General features: G+C 40.1%; 2 protein-coding genes and 1 long non-coding RNA gene across 5 annotated transcripts in view; 1 reads left to right on the forward strand and 2 right to left on the reverse strand.

Moving 5' to 3' along the window:
* The window catches only part of LOC129145478 (uncharacterized), a 39703-nt gene extending 27789 nt beyond the window's left edge, over positions 1 to 11914 (reverse strand). For all 3 annotated transcript variants that reach the window (XR_008551085.1, XR_008551084.1, XR_008551083.1), the window contains exons 1-2: positions 11546 to 11914; positions 9837 to 9897 (exon numbers count right to left, since the gene is read on the reverse strand). This is a non-coding gene — a long non-coding RNA (uncharacterized LOC129145478). The remainder of the gene's footprint in view (positions 1 to 9836; positions 9898 to 11545) is intronic.
* A 225-nt stretch (positions 11915 to 12139) lies between these two features.
* Positions 12140 to 21427, forward strand: MSANTD4 (Myb/SANT DNA binding domain containing 4 with coiled-coils). The gene is made up of 3 exons (XM_037505701.2): positions 12140 to 12207; positions 17896 to 18512; positions 18863 to 21427. The coding sequence occupies exons 2-3, from the start codon at positions 18051 to 18053 to the stop codon at positions 19436 to 19438; spliced, it is 1038 nt and encodes a 345-aa protein (XP_037361598.1). The 5' UTR covers positions 12140 to 12207; positions 17896 to 18050; the 3' UTR covers positions 19439 to 21427.
* Positions 21428 to 22483: 1056 nt separating this feature from the next.
* GRIA4 (glutamate ionotropic receptor AMPA type subunit 4) overlaps positions 22484 to 26070 on the reverse strand; it is a 349019-nt gene continuing 345432 nt past the window's right edge. Inside the window, exon 17 of the mRNA XM_037505703.2 lies at positions 22484 to 24993. Within this exon, the coding sequence (XP_037361600.2) occupies positions 24829 to 24993 (165 nt within the window). The 3' untranslated portion in view covers positions 22484 to 24828. The remainder of the gene's footprint in view (positions 24994 to 26070) is intronic.

The following is a 26070-nucleotide window of genomic DNA, read 5'->3' on the forward strand; positions in this document are numbered from 1 at the left end:
AATGAGAATGTTTTGTCAGCAAGGGGTGGAGGTTGCTGAAAGGAAAAGGAAGATAATGAAAGAGGTCAGAACAAATTATTGGCTCCTTTAATGAATCTGTCGGGAGCTCAGCTGTCTGGCAGGCAGGTGCCCTCAAGAGCACTGCTTTTAAAAAGAAAAAGTTTTCCAATTCAGAGTAGCAGAATTCCATATTTTCACAAGCTCAGAGAAAATGGTTTGAAATAGCATGAAATGACAATACAGACATGCCTAAAACTCCATGCTTCAATTTCCCTGACTGCAAATGGGAAGAACACTGATTGGAACAGAAATGAGAATTTCTATATCCCTGACAGTCTTTTTGTGGACTCTGTGGGTTTCTTATTAAATAATGGACAGTAAAACAAATCGCTTTCATCTCTTGAAAGGGTTCTTTCTTTCTTAAATGATTTTGAACTTTTTCACTCCTTTTTTGAGCATTCATATAGATGGGCATATTTTAAAAGCTGACCAGGATGGAACAGTAAACATATTTGGTAAAGCAACTGATTGTCACCATGGCAACATAGAATGTGTATGACATTTAGTCTTTCCATTATTCTCTGTTGCTATAGTAATGAAACCTTGGATTCTGACACCATTTCTAAATTCTATTAAAATAAAGCCCTTTCCACCCCTCCCCTCAAGGAAGAAGGAGGCCAGCACTGTTAATGCCCAAGATGTAAGAGAACATTTTCCAGCACTAGGACATTGATGACAGGAGATACACTTTGGTGCACTTGAATCAAACATAAAAACACATTTAAAACACAGAAAAATATAGAGGGAAAAACTCAAAAAGTAGAATGAGAGTAAAGCAATTTTTTCCTATTGAAAACCAGCCTTTCATCTTAAATATGTATTACATGGCTTTGGTTTGTAAGATGTTGAGATTCAAATCAAATTATGGATAAAGGAGAATTTTTTTTTTCTTTTCGGGGGAAATGAATAGTAGAATAATGGCATTAGTGGCAAAAAGTGGCAAAGAAATTACTTGGAGTTTTGTAGGACATTTTGTGTTTAAGAAAATAAATATTCATATAGTAGAATAAGTCTTTTCTGAGATGTTCAAAGTAATTTAAGAAAGAAACCCTTGAGACGAAACCAATTTATTTTACTCTCTATACTTTTAGACTTCTGGCTGGAAACCCAAATATTATTACATTCTTATTACTATATGCAATAGAAACATTTCAGCTACACATTTTTCATTGATGGATAAAACAATAGAGTGACTTACAAGGAGAACTAGGGGAAGCACAGTGAAAATACATGTAGAAGAAGGAATATTAAAATGATACTGAAACAGGGCAGAGAGGGCCACAAAAGAGGCCACAGGGCACGAGGCCGGATGGATAGAACGGCCACCTGCCTGCCCAGGCTCTGAGACCAGAGAGCCACTAAAAAGCCCCCAAGGCCAAAAAGCCAAAAACCAAAACCAATGACTAAGAAAGGACAGTGCCAGATAAGAGGACAGGTCGCTGTCTGTGGGTTCTCACCCGTGCACATAATTGCAAGAGACATCAGGCTCCAGGAACAACCACCATGGGGCTTATTTTACAAATAGGGGAAACAAAGAGCTCACTGTTTCCACCAGTGGCGGCTGCCTCACCCAGGCAGCATCAGTGATAGTCGCCACCGGTCACCAGGAGTGCGGGACAGCACCGGCCAGTAGTGATGGGCACTGCTGGTCCTGCAGAGGTGGTGATAGAGACACCCAGAGTTAACAGCTCTCTGTGAGTTTCTGGGTCATCCCAACAACAAACAGCTCTTTGAGGCACCAGGCCCAGGGCCTTTGGTGCTCCTGTCAGGCAACGTCAGAGGCAGGCCCGAGGCCCAGTCCATGACAGAGTCCCTCGGCTTCTCTCCCTCCTCAGAGGGTGGCTGCTGGATGCGTCTTTTCCTCTTTCTTCTGAGGCTGGAACCGTCTTCTTTTCTTGGGAGGCTGGTGTCCTCTCTCCTCCTTCTTCAGGGGCTGGCATAGTCTCTCCTTCTTCTTTGGGGGCCCCCTCATCTTCCTCCAAACTGATATATATCCTCTTTCACCCCCACATCTGATTGGACCATTTAGCACCAATCAGCTCACAGCTCGCCCCTGATTGGCCCATTACAAACGGCAGTTACTGGGCTCTGAGGAGCAACTGCCACAACCAACTTGTGGGGGAGCAGTAGGGGGAGAGGACACCACTGTCCTGCCGGCTCCCACCCCTGAGGCGGCTGGGTGCCCGTGACAATAGCAGTGATGTAATAGAGCTAGAATTGGTAGAAGAGGGAAAAACCAAACAATGAGAATAGGTAGACAGAAGAATCTGAAAGGCAACAGAGCCAAAACTGAAAGATATTTTATTTTAAAATTTATTTATTTATACAAGCACTGGGTACAGTCAGAAGTGCGGGAGGGTGAAAGAATTCACCAGAGCCAGAGCGGGGAGCAGAACAGGCAGACTGACGAAGTACACTGCTGAGGGCAGCAGTGGGTGCGGCAGGAGAGGTCTGCGCACCATATGGGACCCTCGCTGGCAGCTGGGGATTGAACCAACCGGCGCTGCAGAGGCGCAGGCAGCCTCACAGCCCAACACTCAACTGCTGCGCCACTGGGGAGGCCCAAAAGATATTTTATAGGACCCATAGTTTATAAGGTTGTTGATATATTAGCAACTTATTTGGGCTATTATCAGTTACATAAGATATCTCTGATTTCTGAATGCTTGTTCAGGGCTCTAGTAATTTAGAAAAAGTGTATATTACTCGGAAAGGAAGTATTCATAGTAGCAGTTTCATCAGTTCCTTGCTATCGAATCTTGAGTAAGCCTCCAAACTCTTCTGAACCTTACCTTCCTTTATCTTAAGATGGTGATTTACTGTAAATGCCAGGCCTCAGTTTCCATACTATAAACCTCTTACAAGAGATACTATGTGCAAAATACTTGCCATAGTATCTAGTACTTAAAAAGAATGCAGCAAATTGTAGTTGTTATATTATCAACTAGGAATTATGAGAAATCAAACTAAGAAGTGGGGAAGGGCAAAACACAGATCTTTTTTCCTTGGGTTTTTTTCTCTTTTGCATCTTAAATCATGAAGTTTTTGAGAAATTGCTTGATGTCAACGAACTTACTCTTTGAAGTAGAAAAGATTATAGAGGAAGCGAACACAGCAAAAACTAGAAGACTCGTAGTATGGCCTCAGGTTAATCACTAACATGTGAACAGACAAGCCAAAATCATTCTGGACTGGCCAGTTCTTCATTTCTGTAAAATGAAGATAAAAATATAACATCCTGAAGGCCTCCCTGGTGGCGCAGGCAGTTGAGCGCAGCGCTGTGAAGCTGTCTGCAGCCTCTGCAGTGCCGGTTTGATCCCCGCCAGACTTGGAACAACCCACATGGCGAGCAGACCTCTCCTGTCTCACCCGCTGCTCCCCTCAGCAGTGTATTTCGTCAGTCTGCCTGTTCTGTTCCCTGCTCTATCTCTGGTGAGTCTGCTCAACCTCCCCTGCACTTGGCCTATATCCAGGCTCTTGTATAAATAAAATAAATCTTTAAAAAAATAATATCCTGAAATCTTATTTACTGTCATGAATAAGAGTATGACAATAAAATTCTTTTGTTTTACTTTTATAAAGTCAGAATTATTTTTAAGAAAAATATTAAGGTATTAATTGGATTGCAACATTGTACATGACCAAAAGTTACAGGCTCATCCCCTTCAGGTGTATGTTATACTACACCCACTCCCATGGCACTCATAGTCCACCACCACAGTCCACTGTGCTCCCTCTCAACTTTGTTCTTCCCCTCTACTTGCCTTAATTCTACAGTCAAAATTCTTGCATTGTTTATTGTTTGGTTTTATCTGACCCCTTTGATTTCTTTCTCTATATGTTACACATCAGTGACACCATCCAGTATTTGTCTTTCCCCTTCTGACTTAGGTTGTTTAGCATAATCCCTTCCAGTTCCATGTTGTTGAATGACCGGAGTTTTTTTCTTTATAGTTGAGTCGTATTTCATTGTGTGTGCATATACATATCACATCGTTCTGTTCTACTCATTTGTCCTGGGGCACTTACATTTTTTCCATAACTTGATTATTGTAAATAGTGCTGCAAAGAATATATGAGTGCATATATCCCTTCAAATTAATGCTTTGAGGAATTGCTGGATCATATGTTAGTCATGTGATCCTCTGGTACAGTGCCTTTTGGAGAACTTTCAGGTTATCCCCCCAGGAGTGTACCCAGGAACTGCCTGTGATGCATTTTCTCCATCTCTCTTTCAAAATTATTTTGAAAAAAAAAATTATTTTGAAAAATAATTAATCACCTATATCCTTATCTGTTAACTATGGTTTAAATCTGTATTTTCAAATCTTTGACTTGTATATATATAAATGGTGTGATGTAAATGGTAGGACACAGTGTGTGTGTGGGTCTAGGTAAAACTTGAGGTGCTATTTCTAGATCTTGTAAAATGATTTTTTCTGTGTCCTCTTCACCTTTTCTCTTGCTTCTAAAATTGGACAAACCCAAAAAACCTTGCCAGTTCTTGACATGAATCACAGTTCCTATCTTAAAAAATGTAAATGAGTAAGCAAAGGCACATTTTCTAGGTCAAGGCAGGCTCCCATTTACATTTGTGTTATAATTACAGTATATTGATCGCAGCTCTTAATATTTGCTACAAATTATCTGATAAGAAAAAACAAAACAAGATCAAACTTTGACTATAGACAATAGAGGCTGTGCATTTAGAAAGTATCCCATGGAAATTGGTGAAGAAGTGAAGTCAAAGCAATGGACAATGTGGGAGATATTTTCATAATAGATTCATTGACTGAGGCTACTGTTCAAAGAAATTCTATGACCACTATTCATTTTGCAACACAAAATGTAAATTTGTTTGGTAATAAACAATAAATGCAATGTCTGGTAGGTGCTAGAGATCCAAGTGCTATGTTCCCTTCCTAAGCTAGGAGTCATTTAATATGCAGCCCAACAAATGGGGGGAAGTCTATTTTTTGGGATGACATTTGTTGTCCCTGTACTCCATTAAAGTCTTTTCAAATATTATGGCCACCCCACTGTAGGTAGAAATCAATCCATTCTGCATGATGGTATAGTGTGATGATTAAGTGCACATACTATGTGGATTTCAACTCCAGCTCTGTCTCTTACTAACTGTGCAGTGTCTTAGAAGGACATTTAACATATCTCTTCCTTAGTTTCCACATCTGAAAAATGATTAGGGGCCTCCCTGGTGGTGCCAGGGGTTAAGACGCAGCACTATGAAGCTGTCTGCAGCCACTGCAGCAAAGTTCGATCCCCGGCCAGGGAGCTGATCCACAAGGCACAGCAGACCTCTCCTGTCTTGCCCATTGCTCCCCTTAAGAGTGTCTTTCAGTAGATTTGCCTGTTCTGCTCCCCACTCCATCTCTGGTGAATCTTCTCACCCCCACAACTCTTGCCTGCACCCCAGCGCTTGCATGCATAAATAAATAAAAAATGATTATTACAATAGTGAAATAGATTAATATATACATGAAGTCCTCGGATCAGAACTGAGCACAAAAAGATATTCAAGACTTATTTTTTAAGTGAGTTGAGGAGAGAATTGGCCAGTGAACTAAAAACTTCCAGGTTCAAAATCTGTGAAATTTATATAACAGTAACAAGAATGAACATGCATACATGCAATCAAGGGATTACAAAAGTCACAGTTTAACTGAGAGACAATATATTTAATCTCCACTACAAAAATTAAATTTATGTATCTGTCAATCTGTTGGTCTACCATGCAAAAATAACTGGATCAATTTTCATTAAATATTCAGGGTATATTTGGAATGGGGTGTTTTAAAATATAAGCTATTCAGATAAATAAAATTAAATCTACAGAGGACTGAAAACAAACGGGCGGTCAGCCTACAAAACTGTTCAAATTGTTACTCAACAAGAGGCCTCTTCAACTGCCAAGCTGGAGAAATAAACCAAGAGTGATTTTTTTTAAAAATGTGCTCCAAACATAAAGTCACCAGGGCACATGTTTCAAATAACAAGAATACGTTTCTTCCAAATCCACTTATAGGAAGAAGAACATCATTTTTAAAAAGTACTGCTTTTGATATTCCTAATAACCACTGGTCCATACTATTTCATGTACTACTCTAGTAAAAACCAAAGTTTCCACAAAAATGGCAACTTAACCACAATGATGCTGGTTGGAGTGCCAGGACCTCTTTCATTTTTCAAGATTTGATAGAAGATTGATTTTTGAAACTTAAAATCTACCATCCCTACCTCTTGTTATAATGACTCGATTTTAAATAGTTTATATGCTAGTATTTCCCAGGTATGAGGGAAGCGACACATTAAGAAAAATAATTGCAACAATTTCCCAAGAATCATACTGGCTTTCCACTCAATGTAAATTTTTTAGACATATGAAATTTGCTGTTGAAAGCTTTCAATGTCATTTTTACAAACTATTATAATTTACCTGGTAACAAAAATTGCAAACAATTTGGTGTAACCCCACGGAGAATAAAACAAAGTACTATAGTGTTGTCTAATGTTCAGTTCAGTTTGGCAAATACCTTTTTGCCACCCTAAGTTCCAGAAAATGTGCTAGGTGATAAAGACAAAAAGGTACAATGTAAAACCAATACAGTGTGATATCTAATTAGAATATATATAATTGCAAAAGCCATCTGAAAAAGAAATAGTTGACCTCTTTTTAAGATTTTCAGGGAAGAGTAGGTTTTGAAGGAGAATAAAGAGGGTATCATAAAGACAAGATGAGGAAGCAAGACATTGCAGAAAGAGAAATGGGTATGTGTACAGGCAACACTGAAAACAACACTGTAATGGCAGGACAGGACACGGAGTAGGATCTCTATGATCCGAGCAGAACAAGTAAAGGAGGAGAGAGTCCTGGAGCCCTCAGTGGCTTTTTAGGCTTTTATTGGGATTTACCAGGTATACAGCAGGCAGGGGTGCTGGGGGGCCGGGAGGCTGGCAGGCCTCCCAGCCCCCAGCTAGTCTTTACTCTATCTGGGCTCTCCGGCATTTTCTCAAGTTCTCTCTGCTTCTCTCTCATGGTTCTGCTCTCTGCTCTACTATTCGCTCGGCTTCTGCTGAGTCCCCATGATGCTGCCCTTAAAAGCCCTATCTCTTAGTCCAGGTGAATCCCATCTACATATGCCCACGCCCTACTCCAGGTGCCCGCCATCAGGCATGCATTCGGGACCACAGGGTTCCATCATCTATCCTAATGGCAGGAGGGCAGAAAAGCCCGATACTTTTTTTTTTTTTTTAAAGATTTATTTATTCATTTACACAAGCACTGCGCACAGTCAGAAGAGCGGGAAGGTGAGAGAATTCACCAGAGCCAAAGCGGGAAACAGAACAGCCAGACCTACGAAATACACTGCTGAGGGGAGCAGTGGGCACGGCAGGAGAGGTCTGCGTGCCATGTGGGACCCTTGCTGGTGGCCAGGGATCGAACCAGCGCTACAGAGGCTGCGGGCAGCTTCGAAACTCAGCGCTCAACCGCTGAACCACCAGGGGAGGCCCCCGATACCTTTTTTTTTTTTTTTAAGATTTATTTATTTTAATTTTATACAAGAACTGGGGTACAGGCCAGATGCACAGGAGGGTGAGAGGATTCACCAGAGACAGAGTGGAGAACAGAACAGGCAAACTGACGAAATACACTGCTGAGGGGAGCAGCCGGAGCTACAGGAGGGGTCTGCTGCGCCAGCCCACCGGATTGGAACTGGTGCTGTACAGGCTGCCAACAGCTTCACAGTGCAGCACTCAACCGTCTGGGCCACCAGGGAAGGCCCAAGCCTGATACTTTTTACCTTACCCTACAAGCATGATATAGTAAGTGTAACTGGTCATACATAACATAGGTTATAAACTGTTCACTGTGTTATTATTTTCTTAACTAAATTGCATTTGGGGGAGTGTAGGGTAGGTAAAAAGTATCAGGCTTTTCTGCCCTCCCACCATTAGGATAGATGAGGGAACCCTGTGCTCCTGAATGCATGCCTGATAGCAGGCACCTGAAGTGGGTACACCTGACTGAGAGACTGAGTTTATAAGGGTGGCATCACCAGGACACCAGCAGAAGCCAAGAATGAATAGTAGCTGAGAGAGGGAGGGACAGGGGCAGGGACAGGAGCAGCAGTGCAGCAGAGATCACTGGAGAACCCAGAGAGAGTAAAGACCCCCCTGCCTGCCGTGTGCCTGATAAATCTAAATAAAAAGTCTGCAAAAGCCACCGAGAGCTCCAGGACTCTGACTCCTCCTTTACCCAGTCTGCTGGATCACAGAAAACCTGCACTGTGCCCCTTCCTGCCCTACAGGGAGCAAAAGGAAAAGTGATTTTTTCTCTTTTCCTTTTGTTATATAAGAAGCAATGAAACAGAAATATTTTTGTTGTCCCCCCTGGTGGTACAAGGGGTTAAATACCATACTATGAAGCAATCTGCAGCCTCTGCAGCACAAGTTCGATCCCTGGCTGGCCAGGGAGAAACCGCATGGTGCAGCAGACCTCTCCTGTCTCGCCCGCTGCTCCCCTCAGCAGTGTATTTCAGTCAGTCTGCCTGTTCTGTTCCCCACTCTGTCTCTAGTGAATCCTCTCACCCCCCACATCTCTGGCCTGTATCCTAGCTCTTGTATACAAAAATAATTTTTGTTTTAAAAAAGAAAAATTTTGGTAACTATTTCTTTCTCTGAGATTTTAGTAATTGTTAGGAACAGTCAAGAACAGCATTGTTCAAAAGTATAATGCAAACCACACATGTCAGCTTAATCTCCCATTACCTTCATTTTTTTTTAAAGATTTATTTATTTATCTATACAAGAACTGGGTATAGTCAGAAGCGTGGGCGGGTGAGAGAATTCACCAGAACCAGATCTGAGAACAGAACAGGCAGACTGACGAAGCACACTGCTGAGGGGAGCAGCGGGCGGCAGGAGAGGTCTGTGCGCCATGTGGGGCCCTCGCCCGGCGGCGGGGGATCTAACTGGTGCTGCAAAGGCTGCAGGCAGCTTCGCAACCCAGCACTCAACCACTGCACCACTGGGGAGGCCCTCCCATTACCTTCATTTTAAAAAGTGAAAAAAAAAAAAAAAAACAGAAAAAAAAAACCAACAAGCCCAAGGCTAAAATTCGTATTTTCCCCCAGTCCAATTACTTGAAATATTATAACTTTAATTATAATAAATATAAAAATGAGACATTTTACATTTTTATACTAAGTCTTTGAAAACCTGTGCATATCTTACACTTGCAGCACATATCAATTTTGATACTATTTTTTATTAGAAATACTCAATGTGCATGTAGATTTCAAAAATTTACAGTTGAAAAAGAAGCCACGTAATTCAACATTTCTGAACATACTTAAGTCATAAAAACTAAGTATCAGCTTTTTAATTAAAATTTGTTAAAATTAAATACAAAAAAACTCAGTTATTTAGTTGTACTAGTGATATTTCATGGTCTCATCTCACTAGTAGCTACAATTCTAGAATAAGTCTCTTGAGTACTCTCAGGTCAAATCTCTAGCCTGAAATTCATGGTAACAACAACAACAACAACAAAAAACAATCAACAGACAATCAGGTTGATGATGAGGTACTAATGTTAGGGAATTTGGGTTGTCTGGATGACTCTCTTATTGGTCCATATCTGTTCAGACAGGTATTAGCTGGGAAAAGTCTTGCAATCAGCATGGAGCCTGAGTTTGACTGGAAGAAGCTTAAAGAGTTCATGTTATAAAAGCAGAAGATATTGACTTGATACTTACTGACTTGTTCCAGTTCTTATCCCCCTTTTTAAAATAAGCAGATTTAAATGGTAACCAAATTCTGAAAAGGAATAGAGAGAAAATTTCTGGTCTTAGTGGAGATGAAGTTCTTTTACCTTTTTATCACACTTACCCAAAAAATACCCATCACAAACAAAATCCAAGATGATAAAATGTTTTCAATTTTGTTTGCAAAATAACAAGGTTTTGTGGTTTTGGTTTTTTTTTTTTGGCTCTATTTAGGCAAACATGTATAGACATACTTCTTCAACAAAGACCTAAGTACAAATGCATAAGATTAAACTGACTATTATGGCCAAAGAACATGACATAGGTACTTCTTATTTTATGGATTGGAGTTCCTATAGAAATAGCCAGCAAGGAGTTACCATTCGTCCAAAATATTCCATGATTTATTTACTAAAACTTTTTTGGCTGAGTATTCTGCACTGTGGTAGGTAATGAAATTACAATTGTGAACAAGAATCACCTGCATGCATGCGACACATGATGAGAACTGTCAGAGGAGAGTATGCAATTAAAGCACGCAGGAGTAGGGGTGGCTGATTCAGCAAATGAAAATACAGGAAGCCAACAACGCATGGGATATACTTATACTAGAAATTGCTACATATCTAAACTTCAAATTTAGTAAAGCATGTCTTTTATTTAAATCTACATTAGAGGGACAACTTGGACATCGAGGTCAATGGAAAGGAAGGTTTCCTTCAAAAAATTTCCCTTCAAATGAACCCAAGAGAAAGAGGCAGGGAGAAAGCTTTCCAGGTGGAAACAATGCAATGTAAACTAAGTTGCGAAGGCCACTCCTGAAATCTAAGAAATGACATACGCAAAAGAGTAAGAGACCAGGAAAAAGACTAATTGCAATAAAGTAGAAATCAAAATCAACAAGCAACTATAGACCAGAGACACACTACAATGGAGGGGGACAGGGGGCAGGAGAAGAGGGATTAGGGTCAGAATAAGGGGGTGTGAATTGTATGGGGAAAATAACCAAAATGAAAATGCATACATTATGCAAAAATGAAAAATGATGTAAGAATTATATAAAACAATTTATATTAAAAATATAAAAAAAAAAGAATTGGGGCAAGGAGGAAGGAAGAGGGGGGAAGGCTGATGACATGAAGCCTCAAGGAAGAGTAGACGCCTATAAGGAGTTTGTACTTTATAAGATATGATTCCATATTGCATAATGTATGCATTTTCATTTTGGTTATATTCCCCATACAATTCACACCCCCTTATTCTGACCCTAATCCCTCTTCTCCTGCCCCCCTGCCCCCTCCACTGTAGTGTGTCTCTGGTCTATAGTTGCTTGTTGTTGCATGCAAAAATGAAAAATGATGTAAGAATTATATAATTCATAAAAAAAAAGAATTGGGGTAAGGAAGAAGAGGGGGGAAAGGCTGATGACATGAAGCCTCAAGGAAGAGTAGAAGCCTGTAAGGAGTTTGTACTTTATAGGATATGATTCCGGTAAAGAACTTTAAGCTCTCCACTTTGGTTACAGTGTGAAGAATGGACTAAAGTGGAGAAAGCAGACTCCTGGGAGTCACTTAGGAGGCTACCCAAATAATTCAGGGGAATCATTAAAAGGCTGAACAGAGGCAATGGGAAGACAGATGGATTAAACCGTGAACTTGAAGTGGCAGAGAAAGTGGAAGACCAGGAGAAGCACATCTTACGGAAAACCCTGAAGAAATGGTCAACAAGTCGAATGTTTTCTGAGCAGACAAGGATTGACTGAGACACGTAGATTTAACCATAAGAAAGTCACCGGAGACTTTTAGCCCAGGCAGTCTCAGAGGAATGGTTGCGATCAAACTATGTAGATGCTGGTGGAGGGAAGCGACTAGTTGGTCAGCAACCCGCCGGGGCACCCACCAGCCCCAACTTCCTCCCAGCCTTTTGAACAGGTGAGGGTCAAGGACAGGAATAGAGTTTGGAGATGGCGCGGCCAGCGTCCCAATCAGGCGGAGCAGCGCAGCAGGCTGATCGCCAGGGGCCAATCCTTTCCTTGGACTTCTATGATTGACAGAGGCGCACTCCAAAGACAGAGCGTCCTGCTTGGAGGCCACGAATCACATGGGGGCGGGATTCCAGGGCACTAACCCGGAACCGGTTTGGGATTTGATTCCCATTGTGAGGCCAGACCTGGGGCGTGCCCTCAGCCAGAATGGCAATACCCCCCAGGCCAATGGGAGAGCCTTACTCGATGAGCGGCAGCCTCATTAGCCAATGGGCGTCGGGAGAGGGCGGGCCAAGTTGGTGGGCGGGGAACCAGTGAAGCATCATTTTTCCTAACCCCCTGCGAGGCGACGGTGCAGAGGTGCCACCGGGGTCGCAGGTGAGCCGGTCTGTTCCGATCCAGGCCAATAGGGAGGCGGCTGCCTGGCGGACGGCGGGTGATCCCGCAGCGGGGAGGGTCCCGGGGGGGTCAGCGGCAGGTGGCGGCACTCCACTGCTGGCTTTGGCCCTGGCTTCGCCGCGTAGCCGGACCGGGACGTTGGGCAGAGGTACCCTTGGCGGCTGCCTCCGGGGAGGAGGGGCAGGGCCATGCCGCCCTAACCGGGCTGGGGGAGTTTCCGGGCAGCAGTTCGGGACTTTGATATCCACCCTGCATGAGGACTGTCCTTCCAGGTTGCCCAAGTCCTAGCTGGTGCAGCCACAGCGATCTGGCCGCGTCAGGTGCACGCCCCATACCCCCAGGATTCCGGGAACCCCTGATCCTCCCGGGGAGGGTCTGTTGCTCCATCGTCCCAAAGGAGGCGGTAGGGAGCGAGGGCGCTAGAGGTACTTTGGTAAACTTCTGTTACTTACCTACGAGTTTTAGGGAATAGCATCCTCTTTGGCAGAGAAGTGGATTTTCTATGGGAATATGGTGGCGGGGCAGTTACACTTTCTTTTTCTTTACACTTTCTTTTTCTTTTAAAGATTTATTTATGCATACAAGAGCTGGGGTACAGGCCAGAGATGGGGATAAGAGGATTCACCAGAGACCGGAGTGGGGAACAGAACAGGCAGACTGACTGAAGCACACTGCTGAGGGGAGCAGCAGGCGAGACAGGAGAGGTCTGCTTCGCCATTTGGGTTGCTCTCTGGCCAGCCGGGGCTCGAACTCGTGCTGCAGAGGCTGGGGATTGCTTCACAGTGCGGTGCTTAACCTCTTGAGCCACCTGGAAGGCCCAGGAAGTCCCCGGGGCAGTTACACTTTAAAGAGAATTGGAGTGGGCATGAGAAGTTTGTAGATTTCAGATGCTTTTCTTGAACAGCCTAATGAATTTACATGTATCAATGTATGTTATAAATTACAATTATATAATAAATTATGTCTATAATAAATATGGAGCAGAATTTACTGCTTGATTTTTCTTAGATCTCCTGATTCTGTCGTATCACTCAGTGTCTAGGAGCATCATTCTCAAGTGTTAGTCCCTGAAAAAAAAATTACCCAGTTACAATATACTAGTGGTGGGACTTCATCTTAAGGTAGATTTGCAAAAGTGAACTACACTCACATCTGTTTCCAGCTAGTGGTCAGCTGCAAAGAATCTAGAAAACTTAAATAAGGGACCAGGAAAAAGAATATAAGAAAGAAAATATCAAAATCAACAAACAACTATGAACCATAGACACTCTATGGGGGGTAGGGGGCGGGGAAAGGAGGGCTTAGGGTCAAAATAAGGGGGTTGTAATTGTAAGGGGAATATAAAAATAAAATTTAAATAATAAATAAATAAAAATTTACCAGGTTAAAAAAAAAAAATGAAAGGTCAGGCCTCCCCTGGTGGCGCAGTGGTTAACTGCTGGTCTGCGAAGCTGCCTGTAGTCTCTGCAGCGCCGGTTCGATCCCCGGCCACCAGCGAGGGTCCCACATGGTGCGCAGACCTCTCCTGTTGCCCGCTGCTCCCCTCAGCTGTGTATTTCGTCAGTCTGCCTGTTTCTCTTCCCCACTCTGCCTCTGGTGAATTCTCTCACCCTCCTGCGCTTCTGACTGTACCCAGTGCTTGTATAAATGAATAAATAAATCTTTAAAAAAAAAAAAAAAGAAAGGTCTATGAAGTTTTAGAGGTTGCAACTACTGAATTTCTGTAAAGACAGGAGGACAACCAATCTAAAAGGGATAGTATTTGACATCTAAAATGGCATCTTTTCACATTTTGTGACATATCCCCAGCAATAAGAATATGTTCTTGTTACATAGTAAGAGATCAGTAAATATTTGACTAAATTATGGATTAATAGATAATAGAAAACCCTGTTATGATACCAAAATGTAAATCAGACAACAGAAAGAAAAATAATCCTGGAAGTGAAGCTTAGCTTCTATTCAGGCAAGGGCAGCTCCCAAACTTCAACTCAAGATACATTGATATTGGTGCTTTCTGAAATTAATTACAAGATATCAAAGTTTTCACATAATTAAGTCATGATTGACGGAAATGTAAGCTACATCCCAACAGCAATCTTAGTGTGGGTAAAGGTGCGTTAATATGCATTTTGTCAGTTCATCTGTTTAGGTCAGGGCCAAAGGGTTACCAGTTTTGTAAGATAGAGATTTGGAGTTATAGATGGTTGGGGAAAAACATGCCATGCAAAGAATGACTGCTGCCAAAATTTTAAAGACATACTCAGGGAAAGTTTCAAAAGGACTGTTATTTCTGCCATATAAATAAATTTAATTCAGTTGCTAAAATGACCTCAGATTCTAAGAGCTGCAAAATCTGCTGATGGATATTTGCATAAATTAGGATTCTCCTGACTATTACAGTCATAGTTTTACTATTTTATCATATACTTTGTTGTATATTTCCGTAAAATTGCCTTCATATAAAAATTAACATGCTTGAATTTCAACAATATGTGAACTTCAGTCTCTTGAAATAAGTCTTATAGCAAAGTATTTAACATATCAGTAAGCCCCACTAAGATTCACTGACATTTGATCTCAGCTTAGTTTTCCATCTTTTATTCCTCTTATTTCCTTCATTTTTGACCTCATCAGTCTGTTTGTTTTATAAGGCCCCAATCAAATGCTTATTCCTATTCCCAACCTTCCATGATCCCTCCAAATAATTTTCCTCCTTCTGAACTTGTGTGATGTTTTATTAGTACTTAATGTACTTCTCATGTATTTACATTATCATCCAGTAAATAGTCACTTACTAGATCCAGACAGTATTGGGAAATAGATAATAACTGATGTTTGTTGAAGTTTGCTAAATGCCAGGTATTTAAGTATCTTGAGTGGATTATCTAATTTCAACTTCAATATATCATGAGTAGTGTTCTGTTTTATTCCCATTTTTAAATGAGATGTTTTAAAGGTTAATTTGCTTCAGATCAAATGGAATTGACATACAAGTCTAGGTAGTCTATATTCACAAATCCTCAGTCTGTGATATCCCTTATACTTTTTTCATGTGAATTTGTATGCATATATGTTTTACACGTTTTAAGTAGATTATGACTTATTTGCTAGTATGAGTAGTAGTTGATCTTTGATCCCTTATTGATTCTATTGTAAAATAAATGATTATAATAATATTTCTGATAGTGAAAGCATGTGGCAGGAACATCAGAGTTGGAGGGGTTGAAACATTAGACATCTCAGCCAATTCTTCAGGTTGAATACTTATTGCTTAGGCAAAAGGCCAGAGATCATGGGAGGCTGGGCTGAAGGATTACTTGTATGATATTCCTAAGGCAGGGGTCATTACAACCAAAATGTGTACAACATGATATTTGTGGAATGATTACCACATAATTGTCCAGATAATTGACACATCCATCACCTCACATAGTTAACTTTGTGTGTGTGTGCAGCTTGAGTTCTGCTGGAGCACTCTTTATAAACTCTGAATGTATAACCCTGTTCCAAAGATTATTTTAATGGGTGAGGTACTTTTAAAAACCTATGAGGTCATTTAATGTGCTGTGGACCTGCACAAATGTGTGCTGTTGAGTTTTTGAATTGTTCTAATGCAAAATGAGGTGTGTTCTAACTATAAAATAAATGCTGCATTCAAAGACTTTTTGGAAAAAGCAAGAATGGAAACTTGATCATTAATAATTTTTATATATTGATTACATATTGGAATGATAATTTATTGAATATATGGATTCATTAAAATGTTAAAATTAATTTCACCTTTGTTTTGCTTCATTTTGCTTTACCATGACTACTAGAGTTTGTTTTTTTTTTTGTTTGTTTGTTTTTGCATAGAACAACTGGGTTTAGGCCAGCAGTGCAAGGGGTAAGAGAGTTCACCAGAGACAGAGTAGGGAGCAGAATAGGTGGGTTTACTGAAATACACTGCAAGGGGAGCAGCAGGTAAGACAGGAGAGGTCTGCTGTCCATATGTGGGTTAGCTCCCTGGTTAGGGATGGAACTCAAGCCATAGGGGTGATAGTTCTGAGACTTAACCCCTATGTCACCAGGGAAGCCCTCCTCCTAGAAATTTTTTAATTATATGTGGATCATGTTTCTGTTGGACAGTGCTGCCCAGGATAGACCTTTGCTGTCAAGGTGTAATCCAAGGACCAGCAGCATCAGCATCATTTGGGAGTTGGTTAGGAATGTAAAACCGCCAACCCCACCCAGACTTACTGAATCAGAATCTGTATTTTAATTTTTTTATTTATGAATTCCTTGTCTTCTATGGTGAGAGACTTATATGTTTGGCTAATCAGGCAGTATCTGCCTAGGACAAGATAAAAAGTAGTGATTATTTTAATTAGTACTTTTGATTTATTAGCTATCTTGAGAAATCTTGGAATTCAGTTTTAGGAATAGTTTATGTAAATAAACTTATTTTTGTAAATATACTGTTTTTGTTTTTGCATATTTGTTTATTTTGTTTATGTAAATATGCTGTTTTTGTTTTTGCATATTTGCCCTGTGGGTGCCATCAAATTGATGATGATTTCTTGAGTGTTCATGTTTTTCTCTTTGTATTTTTTAGTTCCTTCAGATTCCATGTCCCAGCAAGTGGCCATTCAGGAGATGGTTATTCCACATGAGTGATTAGAAACAAAAAAATATATAGTTAGATGGGTATATTTTGGGTGGTGTTATTATTAGGTACACACCGAGGTGGTTGAACCAGGATTATTGGGGATTTGAAAAGGATAAACTACATAAGAATTTAGTGAATTGGGTAATAAAAGACATTTTTACTGAAGTTTAGAAACTGGAAATTTGTACTGACTTAAGTCATAAAGCAAAGAGATTTTGGCATTTTCTAATTAAATGTATCCAATAATTGTTGTATCTTTAGTAATGTTTGTATTATCAGCTATGAGAGAAATATTTTCCTGCTAATAAAATTTTGAAATTGGCAAATACTAAGTTATTTAGAGAAGAAATGTTAGTAAAACTTAACCTGGTTGAAACTTCGATAATGATGTTTTCTGCCTATATACAGAACTTATCTAAACCTTACCTATAATTTAAGAATCTGCTTCATTTGAAAGTCTAATATTTCAAAACTTACCTTAGCAACACATTTATAAGACTTAGCTATCACAACTGCTAATAAAAGGGGAAAGAGATGTGACATAAGAGGATCTATTTGTAACTCTTGCCAATTAACTGTAGTTTGCAAATTATTTATATGTTGGTATTTTGCATTCAGTGAGAATGGAATTCAAAAGGCCAAGAAGGGAGCAATCCATTGCCTATGCAGTGGGAACTGTGTTTCAAAACCTGAACAAGGAAAGAGCTGGATAAGAATGGATGATTGAAAGAAGACCTGTGTAGTCAGAATAGAGAGGCTGAGCTGGGGAGAGTAGTAGGAGAAGGAGCTGGAGAAGCAGAGTGGGTGAAGAGTGAATAGTGACAGTCTGCTAGTTAGGACTTGTTCCAGCAGTCCCGGTGAGCAGAAATGGTAGCTTGGACTGTGGTGGTGCTGGCAGAGACAAGAGAAGTGTAGGCTAGAAATGTCTTTTTGGAAGTTGTGTATATGTTGCTTATTGAGTTGAAGTACATTGCAGAAGTAGCAGGTTGATTAATATTTTACTTTTTTCTCTTTAGGAATTATCCAGGCTGCCTGTGCTACTAGATGAATGGAAAACTGATTTAAACGAATTGCCAACAAGGGATTGTCTTTGGTTTGTGTACTTCATAGCGTCCCTCAATTTCCTCTCATATCTCCTCTTACTGTAAAAACTGCATTTGAATTTAAAAAAATGAAGCAGTTGAAAAGAAAAAGGAAAAGCAATTTCAGTGTTCAAGAAACTCAGACCCTTTTGAAAGAAATTACAAAAAGGAAAGAAGTTATTTTTTCCAAGCAGCTTAATACGACAATTAATGTGATGAAACGAATGGCCTGGGAGGAGATTGCACAGTGTGTGAATGCTGTTGGGGAGGGAGAACAGAGGACAGGGACGGAGGTGAAGAGAAGATATCTCGACTGGCGAGCACTTATGAAGAGGAAGAGGATGAAGGCAAACATTAAGCTGGTTGGTTCGGGATTTCCCCTTCCCACATCCGATTTAGATGACTCTCTCACTGAGGAGATAGATGAAAAGATTGGATTCCGAAATGATACAAATTTTGACTGGCAAAATGTGGCAGATTTCAGAGATGCAGGTGGATCCTTAACTGAAGTCAAAGTGGAAGAAGAAGAAAGAGACCCCCAGAGTCCTGAGGTAAATATTAGCCTCTGAGCACCTTTTCTTTTCTGTGTCTTCATTTCTGATGGAAGAGTTTATTATAGTTCAGGAATAATTGAGTAGTCAAGCTAACTTAACTGAGGTACATACCAAAGTCCTTCTGGTTTTCCCTTCCTTCTATCTTTGATCTCTTTCTTCTCTTCCAAATATACTGATCCTAATTATATGCATCAGTTACATTAGGTAATTCAATATAAATATTATTCAGAATTCAAACTAAATGTTATTGTGTGCTCAAATGATACAGGAAACTTTTCAGAAATGTTTAGTCAAATTGCCAGCTGTGAAGTAGAAATAAATACTGAAAAATTGCCTTTGTCTCTTAGTTTGAGATTGAAGAGGAAGAAGAAATGCTGTCGTCGGTCATACCCGATTCCAGAAGGGAAAATGAACTTCCAGATTTCCCTCACATTGATGAGTTTTTCACTCTTAACTCAACGCCGTCGAGGTCTGCGTATGATGAGCCCCATTTGCTTGTAAACATAGAGAAACAGAAACTAGAGTTGGAGAAGCGACGCCTGGATATAGAGGCCGAGAGACTGCAAGTAGAAAAGGAGCGCCTCCAGATCGAGAAGGAGAGGCTGCGGCACCTCGACCTGGAGCATGAGCGGCTGCAGCTGGAGAAGGAGCGGCTGCAGATCGAGAGAGAGAAGCTGCGCCTGCAGATAGTCAGCTCAGAGAAACCGTCTTTGGAAAGCGAACTCGGTCCAGGAGAGAAGTCCATACTTCAGCCGCAGGACGTAGAAACAGAGAAGTTAAAACTTGAACGAGAACGATTGCAGCTGGAAAAAGATAGGCTGCAGTTCTTGAAATTTGAGTCGGAGAAGCTACAGATCGAAAAGGAACGGTTGCAAGTAGAGAAAGAGAGACTTCGAATTCAGAAGGAAGGACACCTGCAGTGACTTAGCTAGGCCTCCATGTAGTAAATGTAAACCATAGGCTTTCTCTATATCAGGTAATAGTAAAAATGTTTTCAGGATTAGCAGTTTTTTCCTGTCTAATGTCAGTGTTTTCAGTAGGAAAAAGGTAGTTCTATGTGGATAACTGTATGCTTAAATAGTATATAAAAACATGTCCCCTAGCATAAACAGTATAGCCGAAACTGTTGTGCTGTACTCTTTAAACTAGTAATGTTACATAGAGTGTCGTATAATCTGTGCACCCAGGCTTTACAACTATGTCTTTGTAAAGTCAGTTCAGTGTTTTGGGGGTGATTTTGGCACCCAGAAGAAATTGGGCAATGTCTGGAGACATTTTTAGTTGTCAAAACTGGGAAGTGGGGGAGTTGCTACTAGCATGTAGTGGGTAGAGGCCAAGGATGGTCACACCAGCAATGCACAGAAGAGCGACGCACAATAAAGATTTACCCAACTCCAAATGTCAATATTGCTGAGGTTGAGAAACCCCATCCTGACCTGACTCTGCACCTCTGTAGCTTTGCTTTATAGTGTCCAAATACTAAAAACCCAGATGTTTATATGGGTAGTTACCTAAGTGGCCAAAAACTTTACCTCTGAAATATTACTGTGCAGCGTATTCAATATAGGGAATGGTGAATTATAGCTATTCTATTCTCACATTTTCCATCTATAAGTAAACAGATTCAGAAAACTACAGAAGTAGCTCAGATTGTCTAAAATGGGTCACTCAGAAAGCAGTTCATTCATCTAGCTATTGATGGCTTCAGAAGCAACCTAAAATTTTTGAGCTTTAATTCTTTCTTTGAATACATTGTCTTAGATTAGATACAAAAATTGTCATTTCAACCATTTACTGAATCTTATGTGAGTGGTTGAAGCTAGCGAAAATGATACCAGTATAAAAATGTTACCAGTAGTCTATGAACATGAACACAGTGAGTGATTATTTGATTTTTTTAAATAAATAATAGCTATGTAGGGGGTGGGGGTGGGGGTGAATGTCCTCTGTGTCAGATGATGATGATGATGCAATAATGATAGGAACTGTGTGTTAGGAGTTAGGAAGCACTTATCACATATTATCTGACCTAATCTGTAGAACAGTCTTTGAAAGTCGTATCTATTGTTCCTGAACCCCGGGGCTTAGAGAAGTCACACAGTTAGTAAATGGCTGGTCTCATATACATCTTGGTGTATTTTTTCTTTGCCCCTCCTGAGGAACAAAGTGTGTGTCTTTAGTCCCTTTGGTATTTGCTCTGAAACCAAGGACTTTCTTAACTTGGTGATTTGCCTTCAGTCCCCTAAAGGTGCTTTTTCCACCATCCAGGTGATTCGAATGCATCCTAAGATTGAGAGTTGTGCACAAAGATCACTTTGTATTTTCTGGTTTTCAGGGCTGATATGTAGCTTTAATACATCTCTTCTACTGACCGATGCTACCTTGATTCTGCATTTGTTCCCTTTTAATTTAAGAATGTCTTAAATCCATATGTGATACTTGAGTATGAATATACAAGGAAAAATAGACTTCTGTTTAGTTACCTTGACTTCAAAAAGTGTTATTTTTCTATAACTGAAATAAATGCTTCTACTGTAGAAATAAAATTGGCCTATACTAACTGAAACTCTATCATTTCAAGTGATTTGCATTTAAACCATTTCAAGGCTGTGAGGGTTGAGTTGTCAAGTGTGCAAGAGATCCCTGCCCTTGGTGAGTTGAGGCAGGGGGCCTGAGTTTTGTATTGTACACTATGCTATGTGCTTTACATACATTACTTTATTTGTTCCTCAAAATTACCGTGAAACCAGTCATGCTATGCATAATTTTATAAAAAGAATATAGTGCCCCTCTGATTGCTCTAAAGGCCTGCATAAAACATACTAATACTAACCCAAGATTTTGGCATAAGAGCTCTGAAGAGGAATAGTGAAAGTTTCTAGTTAAAAGCATTGTGGCTTTGCCACTTACTATGCTGAGTCATTTAACTTGCCCTGTGACTTGATTTCCTTTTTTGCACAATGGGCATAATGCCTAGGCTTCATAGTTGCTTTTTTAAAATGCAGTTTATTTTTAATAAAGATCTACATAAATATATAAAATTATAAAATGCTACGTAAGTACAATGTGATATGTGTTGGATTTGCAATGAGTAGATTTTAGATTTTCTAAAAGTGAGCCATGAATATAGTTAAGATTATTTTTGAGTGGAGCAATCTTAAGTTTATGGAAGTAAGAGACTTAAAAAGATTAATACCTTCCAGGTCTTTGAAGAGACTTGAGTTTCTTAGCCCTGCCCCAGGTGTGGATGGATCGGGTTGGTTCACTGCAGTAGAAAACATTGCTGTCTTGAGTGGTGCAGTTGGGAAACCTTCATATGGAGCCTGTCAGCAAAGGTAGAATACTGAGGGGAAGCTGAGTCCTTGATGACATCATTTGAACTGCTGGATCAAACCTCACCTAGTACTAACTCTAAATTTTCAGATTTATGAACTGAATTTCTCCTGTTTTGTTAGGTTTTATGTCTTTCTGGCATCCATTTACCACGGAATCAATTATATTAGCTCTGTTTCCTTATTTTATCAATTCTTAATGCTGTAGCATTTGTGGCCTTTCTGACTCGGAAGAGATTGCACCTCTCAAGTTTAGCCAATTTTTAGACATAGGGAAGGCTTGCTCAGGAGCTTGCCTTTCATATTCAAACAAATCAATCATGAGTATATCCGCCCCCTCACAAGACCACTTTTTTAAAACTCACCAAACCACTACTTGCCCTAACTTAAATCAACCTATGGCCAGGTACCAGATGAGAATTCACTGACCTTAAACTGGCAAACCCTTAGATGTTTACCCTTCCCTGCCTTGTCTTTCCCCAGGAAAGCTCCAATGAAAGCTTAAGCTTTTCACTCACTCTTGCTTTGCCTCCTGACCAGAACCCGGTGCTCCCCCTGTGGCTGGCATGGTACAGCACACCCCTTTCAAGCCAAGATTTTTCAATGTCATTGTTCATAGTCACTCACTCTTTTTGTTGTTGTTGTTGAAGAACCACTCAACTCATTCATTCAACAAATATTTATTAAGCACCTACAATATGCCAGGCACTGTGCTGGGTGCTGGGGATACAACTGAACAAGATAGACACAGTCCCTGCCCTCAAGGAGCTTACAGTCTAGTAGTTATACAGACAGGTACACAGGCAATTACAATGCAGTATGGTAAGTGCTATGATGGGAGAAAACATTAGAAGGATACCTAACTCAGTCTCAGAGGCAGGAGTTGGTGGATAGTCATGGAAATCTTTCCAGGGCAGGTACACTTAGATTTGAGTACTGAATGATAGGTATGAGTTAGCCAGGTAAAAAGGAGACAGGAAAGAGTTATAGATGGAGGAAGTAGTACATGTTGTGTCCCATGTGCTGCTTTTGAAGTTCACTTTGTGGGAGAGGTTGGGTAGTGTTGAGAGAAGTAGTGGAGAGAGGAGTCAGTTCATACAGGGATTCATTTGCTCTACTCAAGAGCTTGGAAGTTTTCCTGAGGGAATTGTGTGTGTGCGTGTGTGTGTGTGCATGTGTGTTTTCAGATTTGTACATTTAAAGATTTCACGCAGCACAGAGATTGAATGGAAGATGGTAATTTTGAGAGTTGAAACAACGTGATCATCCTTTTTCCTTTTCCAACTTTATCTTCCATGGTTTCATACCCTCTACTCTCTCCAGCCCCTAGAGTTGCACACATTCCTTAAATAAGCCATTGGCATGCATGGCTTTGGGCCATAGCTCATCTTTAATGCTCTTAACACCTTCACCTGCGAAAATGCAACTCATACTACAAGATCAGACTCAGAATCATCCTAACTTGTGCTTCCTGCCAAGATCTCTAAGTACTGTGAGGTTTATCTTATGATAGTACTTATTTTTTTGGATGATCCAAATCTGTTTTTTTTTTTGAATCATGCTAATTTAATCCATACATCACATATAATAATTTTTATAAATGAATATACAATTTTCTTCAAAATTTCTATTTGAAAACATGGACTAATTCTTCATTTGCTCATTACCCAGAACTATTATTAGTACCTTCAAATGATTTAATTGGAATAATGGGAGTGGGGGAGAGAAGCCCAAGAGACACAATATTTTATGCAGCCAAATACAGTCAAGTAAAATTTCAACACAATAGGATATGTTACTACTACGACAATGATCCCCCAATTCAAACACTTCTTTTTTGACAGTTTAACCCACTTAACAAGTAAAAGACCTGTAAAAGAGGGCAGCTTGGTCTCCAAAAATAGCAAGGACTAGCTACATTTTCCAATGTGGCCCACCAGTTGACTTCTACCATCTCTCCTACAGTCCTATAATTTCTCAAATAGCTTTTCTCTGGTAAGAAAAAAACCTTAACCTCTGTAGATACTGTAAGAATGTCTGTCATTTTATTCTTTTTGGTGGGTACAAAAACCGCAATTTTGTACACAGAACAGGATTATAAATAATATCGGTAACAGGAGTGACCCATAGTCTCTTGATTCTAGATGGCAGACTGATGATCATATGTTAGCGTTGTCTTCGTTTTGTATTTGTTCCTGGTCGTGAGACAAATGCGATCTGTGGACAGCGACTCTGTGACAGAGTGAAGATTACAGCAGACAAGAAGATGACCCACAACTTTTATTAAAAAAAGTCTCTAAAGTTTATTACAGTGATGGCATTTATATCAATTATTGCAATGTATTGTTCCCTAAGATGGTTAGAAAAAAGAATTGTGTTGTCCTCTACTGAATTTACGTCAGTTAAAAAGCAAGCATGTTTCAGTATTTTTCTCCAAAGTAAGTGTAAATACTTCCTTTAAATTTTGTTTTTCACAGGATTTACATGTTTGTTTATTATTTTCTTATCACAGTTTAGTGATTGTTTTCTCAGCTGGATAGTCTTCCATGAAATATATGGGTGCTCTGGAGACACAGGTTAGCATGTTCTTTGATGTCTATAACTATTTTGTCCCTTGTGGTGAAGACAAAGGCTTTTCTGAGCAATAATTTCACAGTTTAATGCGCTAACTCGCAAGTCTGATTAGTTTTTAAGTCCACTCGAGTGAAATTTGTTGCTGTTAATACACCCATCCCAGCTCCCCCCACCCACGCCCCGAAAAAACCTAAATGGTGAGTTTTCCTGATATAAAATCTGAGTTTGGGTTTCCGAGCTGAGCTCATGCACGTTGCTGCTGCTGATGTGGGGCGCATTAGGACGACTCCCGCTCTCAGCCAAAGGATTGGTTTAGCGAAGACCCACACGGGGCGTGTCCCTCAGGGCTGCGTGTCCATCAGTCACCAACACAGTTTAATTAAGGCACTCAATTATTTTTTTGGTTTTTATGGAAGGTCCGATGCAATGACAGCCAATCCTGAACTTTGTCTAATTGCAGTTCCAGTGTGAACAGCCTTTGGGCAGTCGGGCGTCAAGACGCGGCCATTTTCACCCACACTCCCAGTGATGGATAATCTGGCTTTGTTTCTTATGGCTTCAGAAAAGGTCAGCTGGGTTGCATGGAAAAGAAACAGAAAGAATGTGGAGTGTTACGATGTTCCTGTTTCTTCAAAAAATATGACACAACAAACACCAAAATATTAATAGTTAGACATCTGCATTTTTTCATATTCTTTCAGTCATATGAAAGCTGCTTATAGGAGGAAAGCTGCTTATAGGACTAACCACTTATGAATCAGTCTAGAGTTTATAGCTCTGCCTGTTGAAGAACTCATGCTAAGTGATAAAACTGGATTTTGTTGAAGAAATCTGGCCTGGCCAAGTCTTTCAACTTGCTGCATTCTATTCCTCACACTTGTAGGCCAGTGTAAAGTTTCCTTTAGGTTTGCATGATTAGTGGAATCTTATTGCCTTAGAAAATATCTTTACAGTGTCATGATTATACTCTTAAAATTGTTAGGAATTGTCTAAACAAACTGTGGAGACTGTTCATGACAGATCTTCCTGTTTTCAGAACATGATCTATCCAGACGCTTCATTCATTCACACCAGTTATATAGACATGATCCAGAGCAGCGAATGAGTGACAGGAAGTTCTGTCTGTGGCTACTCTGGAAGGGAAGGCTCATATTTTAAGAAGCTTTAAGTGCTTAAAATGAGCATTCTAAAAGGAAGCATGCATGTTCTGACACCCCATCACACTTGGGAACTTCCTAGATTGAGGTTATGGGGTCAGGTCTTTGAAAACCTCATTAAATTCCTGTTCTCTGTCCTATTAAGGAGCTGATAATAATAACTTCAGAGGAGAGACAGGCAGTGTTATTATGGAAATTTAATTACTGTTCACTCATTGCCATTAAATTCTTTCTAGTAGCTGAATTTTAATGTTAACTCAAGAGGAAAATGAGGTAAATGAGATGTTATGATTCAGATCATAAGTTTCTCGTAACTCACAATGTAGCTTAATTTTCTGTTATGGTTTAAGTTTGCCTGATACTTTAGGAAATTCTAGACCTGCATTAAATCTGCTCTGGGATTTAAATATTAGAACAATTATATGAAAAATGAATGAAGTTAATAGATTAAAACTGTTATAATGAAAAGGAGTTAGAGGCCAGGTAACCTGT

This window comes from Talpa occidentalis, unplaced genomic scaffold (assembly GCF_014898055.3).
Source record: "Talpa occidentalis isolate TD23 unplaced genomic scaffold, MPIMG_talOcc4v2.1 talOcc4.12, whole genome shotgun sequence".
Taxonomy (NCBI): domain Eukaryota; kingdom Metazoa; phylum Chordata; class Mammalia; order Eulipotyphla; family Talpidae; genus Talpa; species Talpa occidentalis.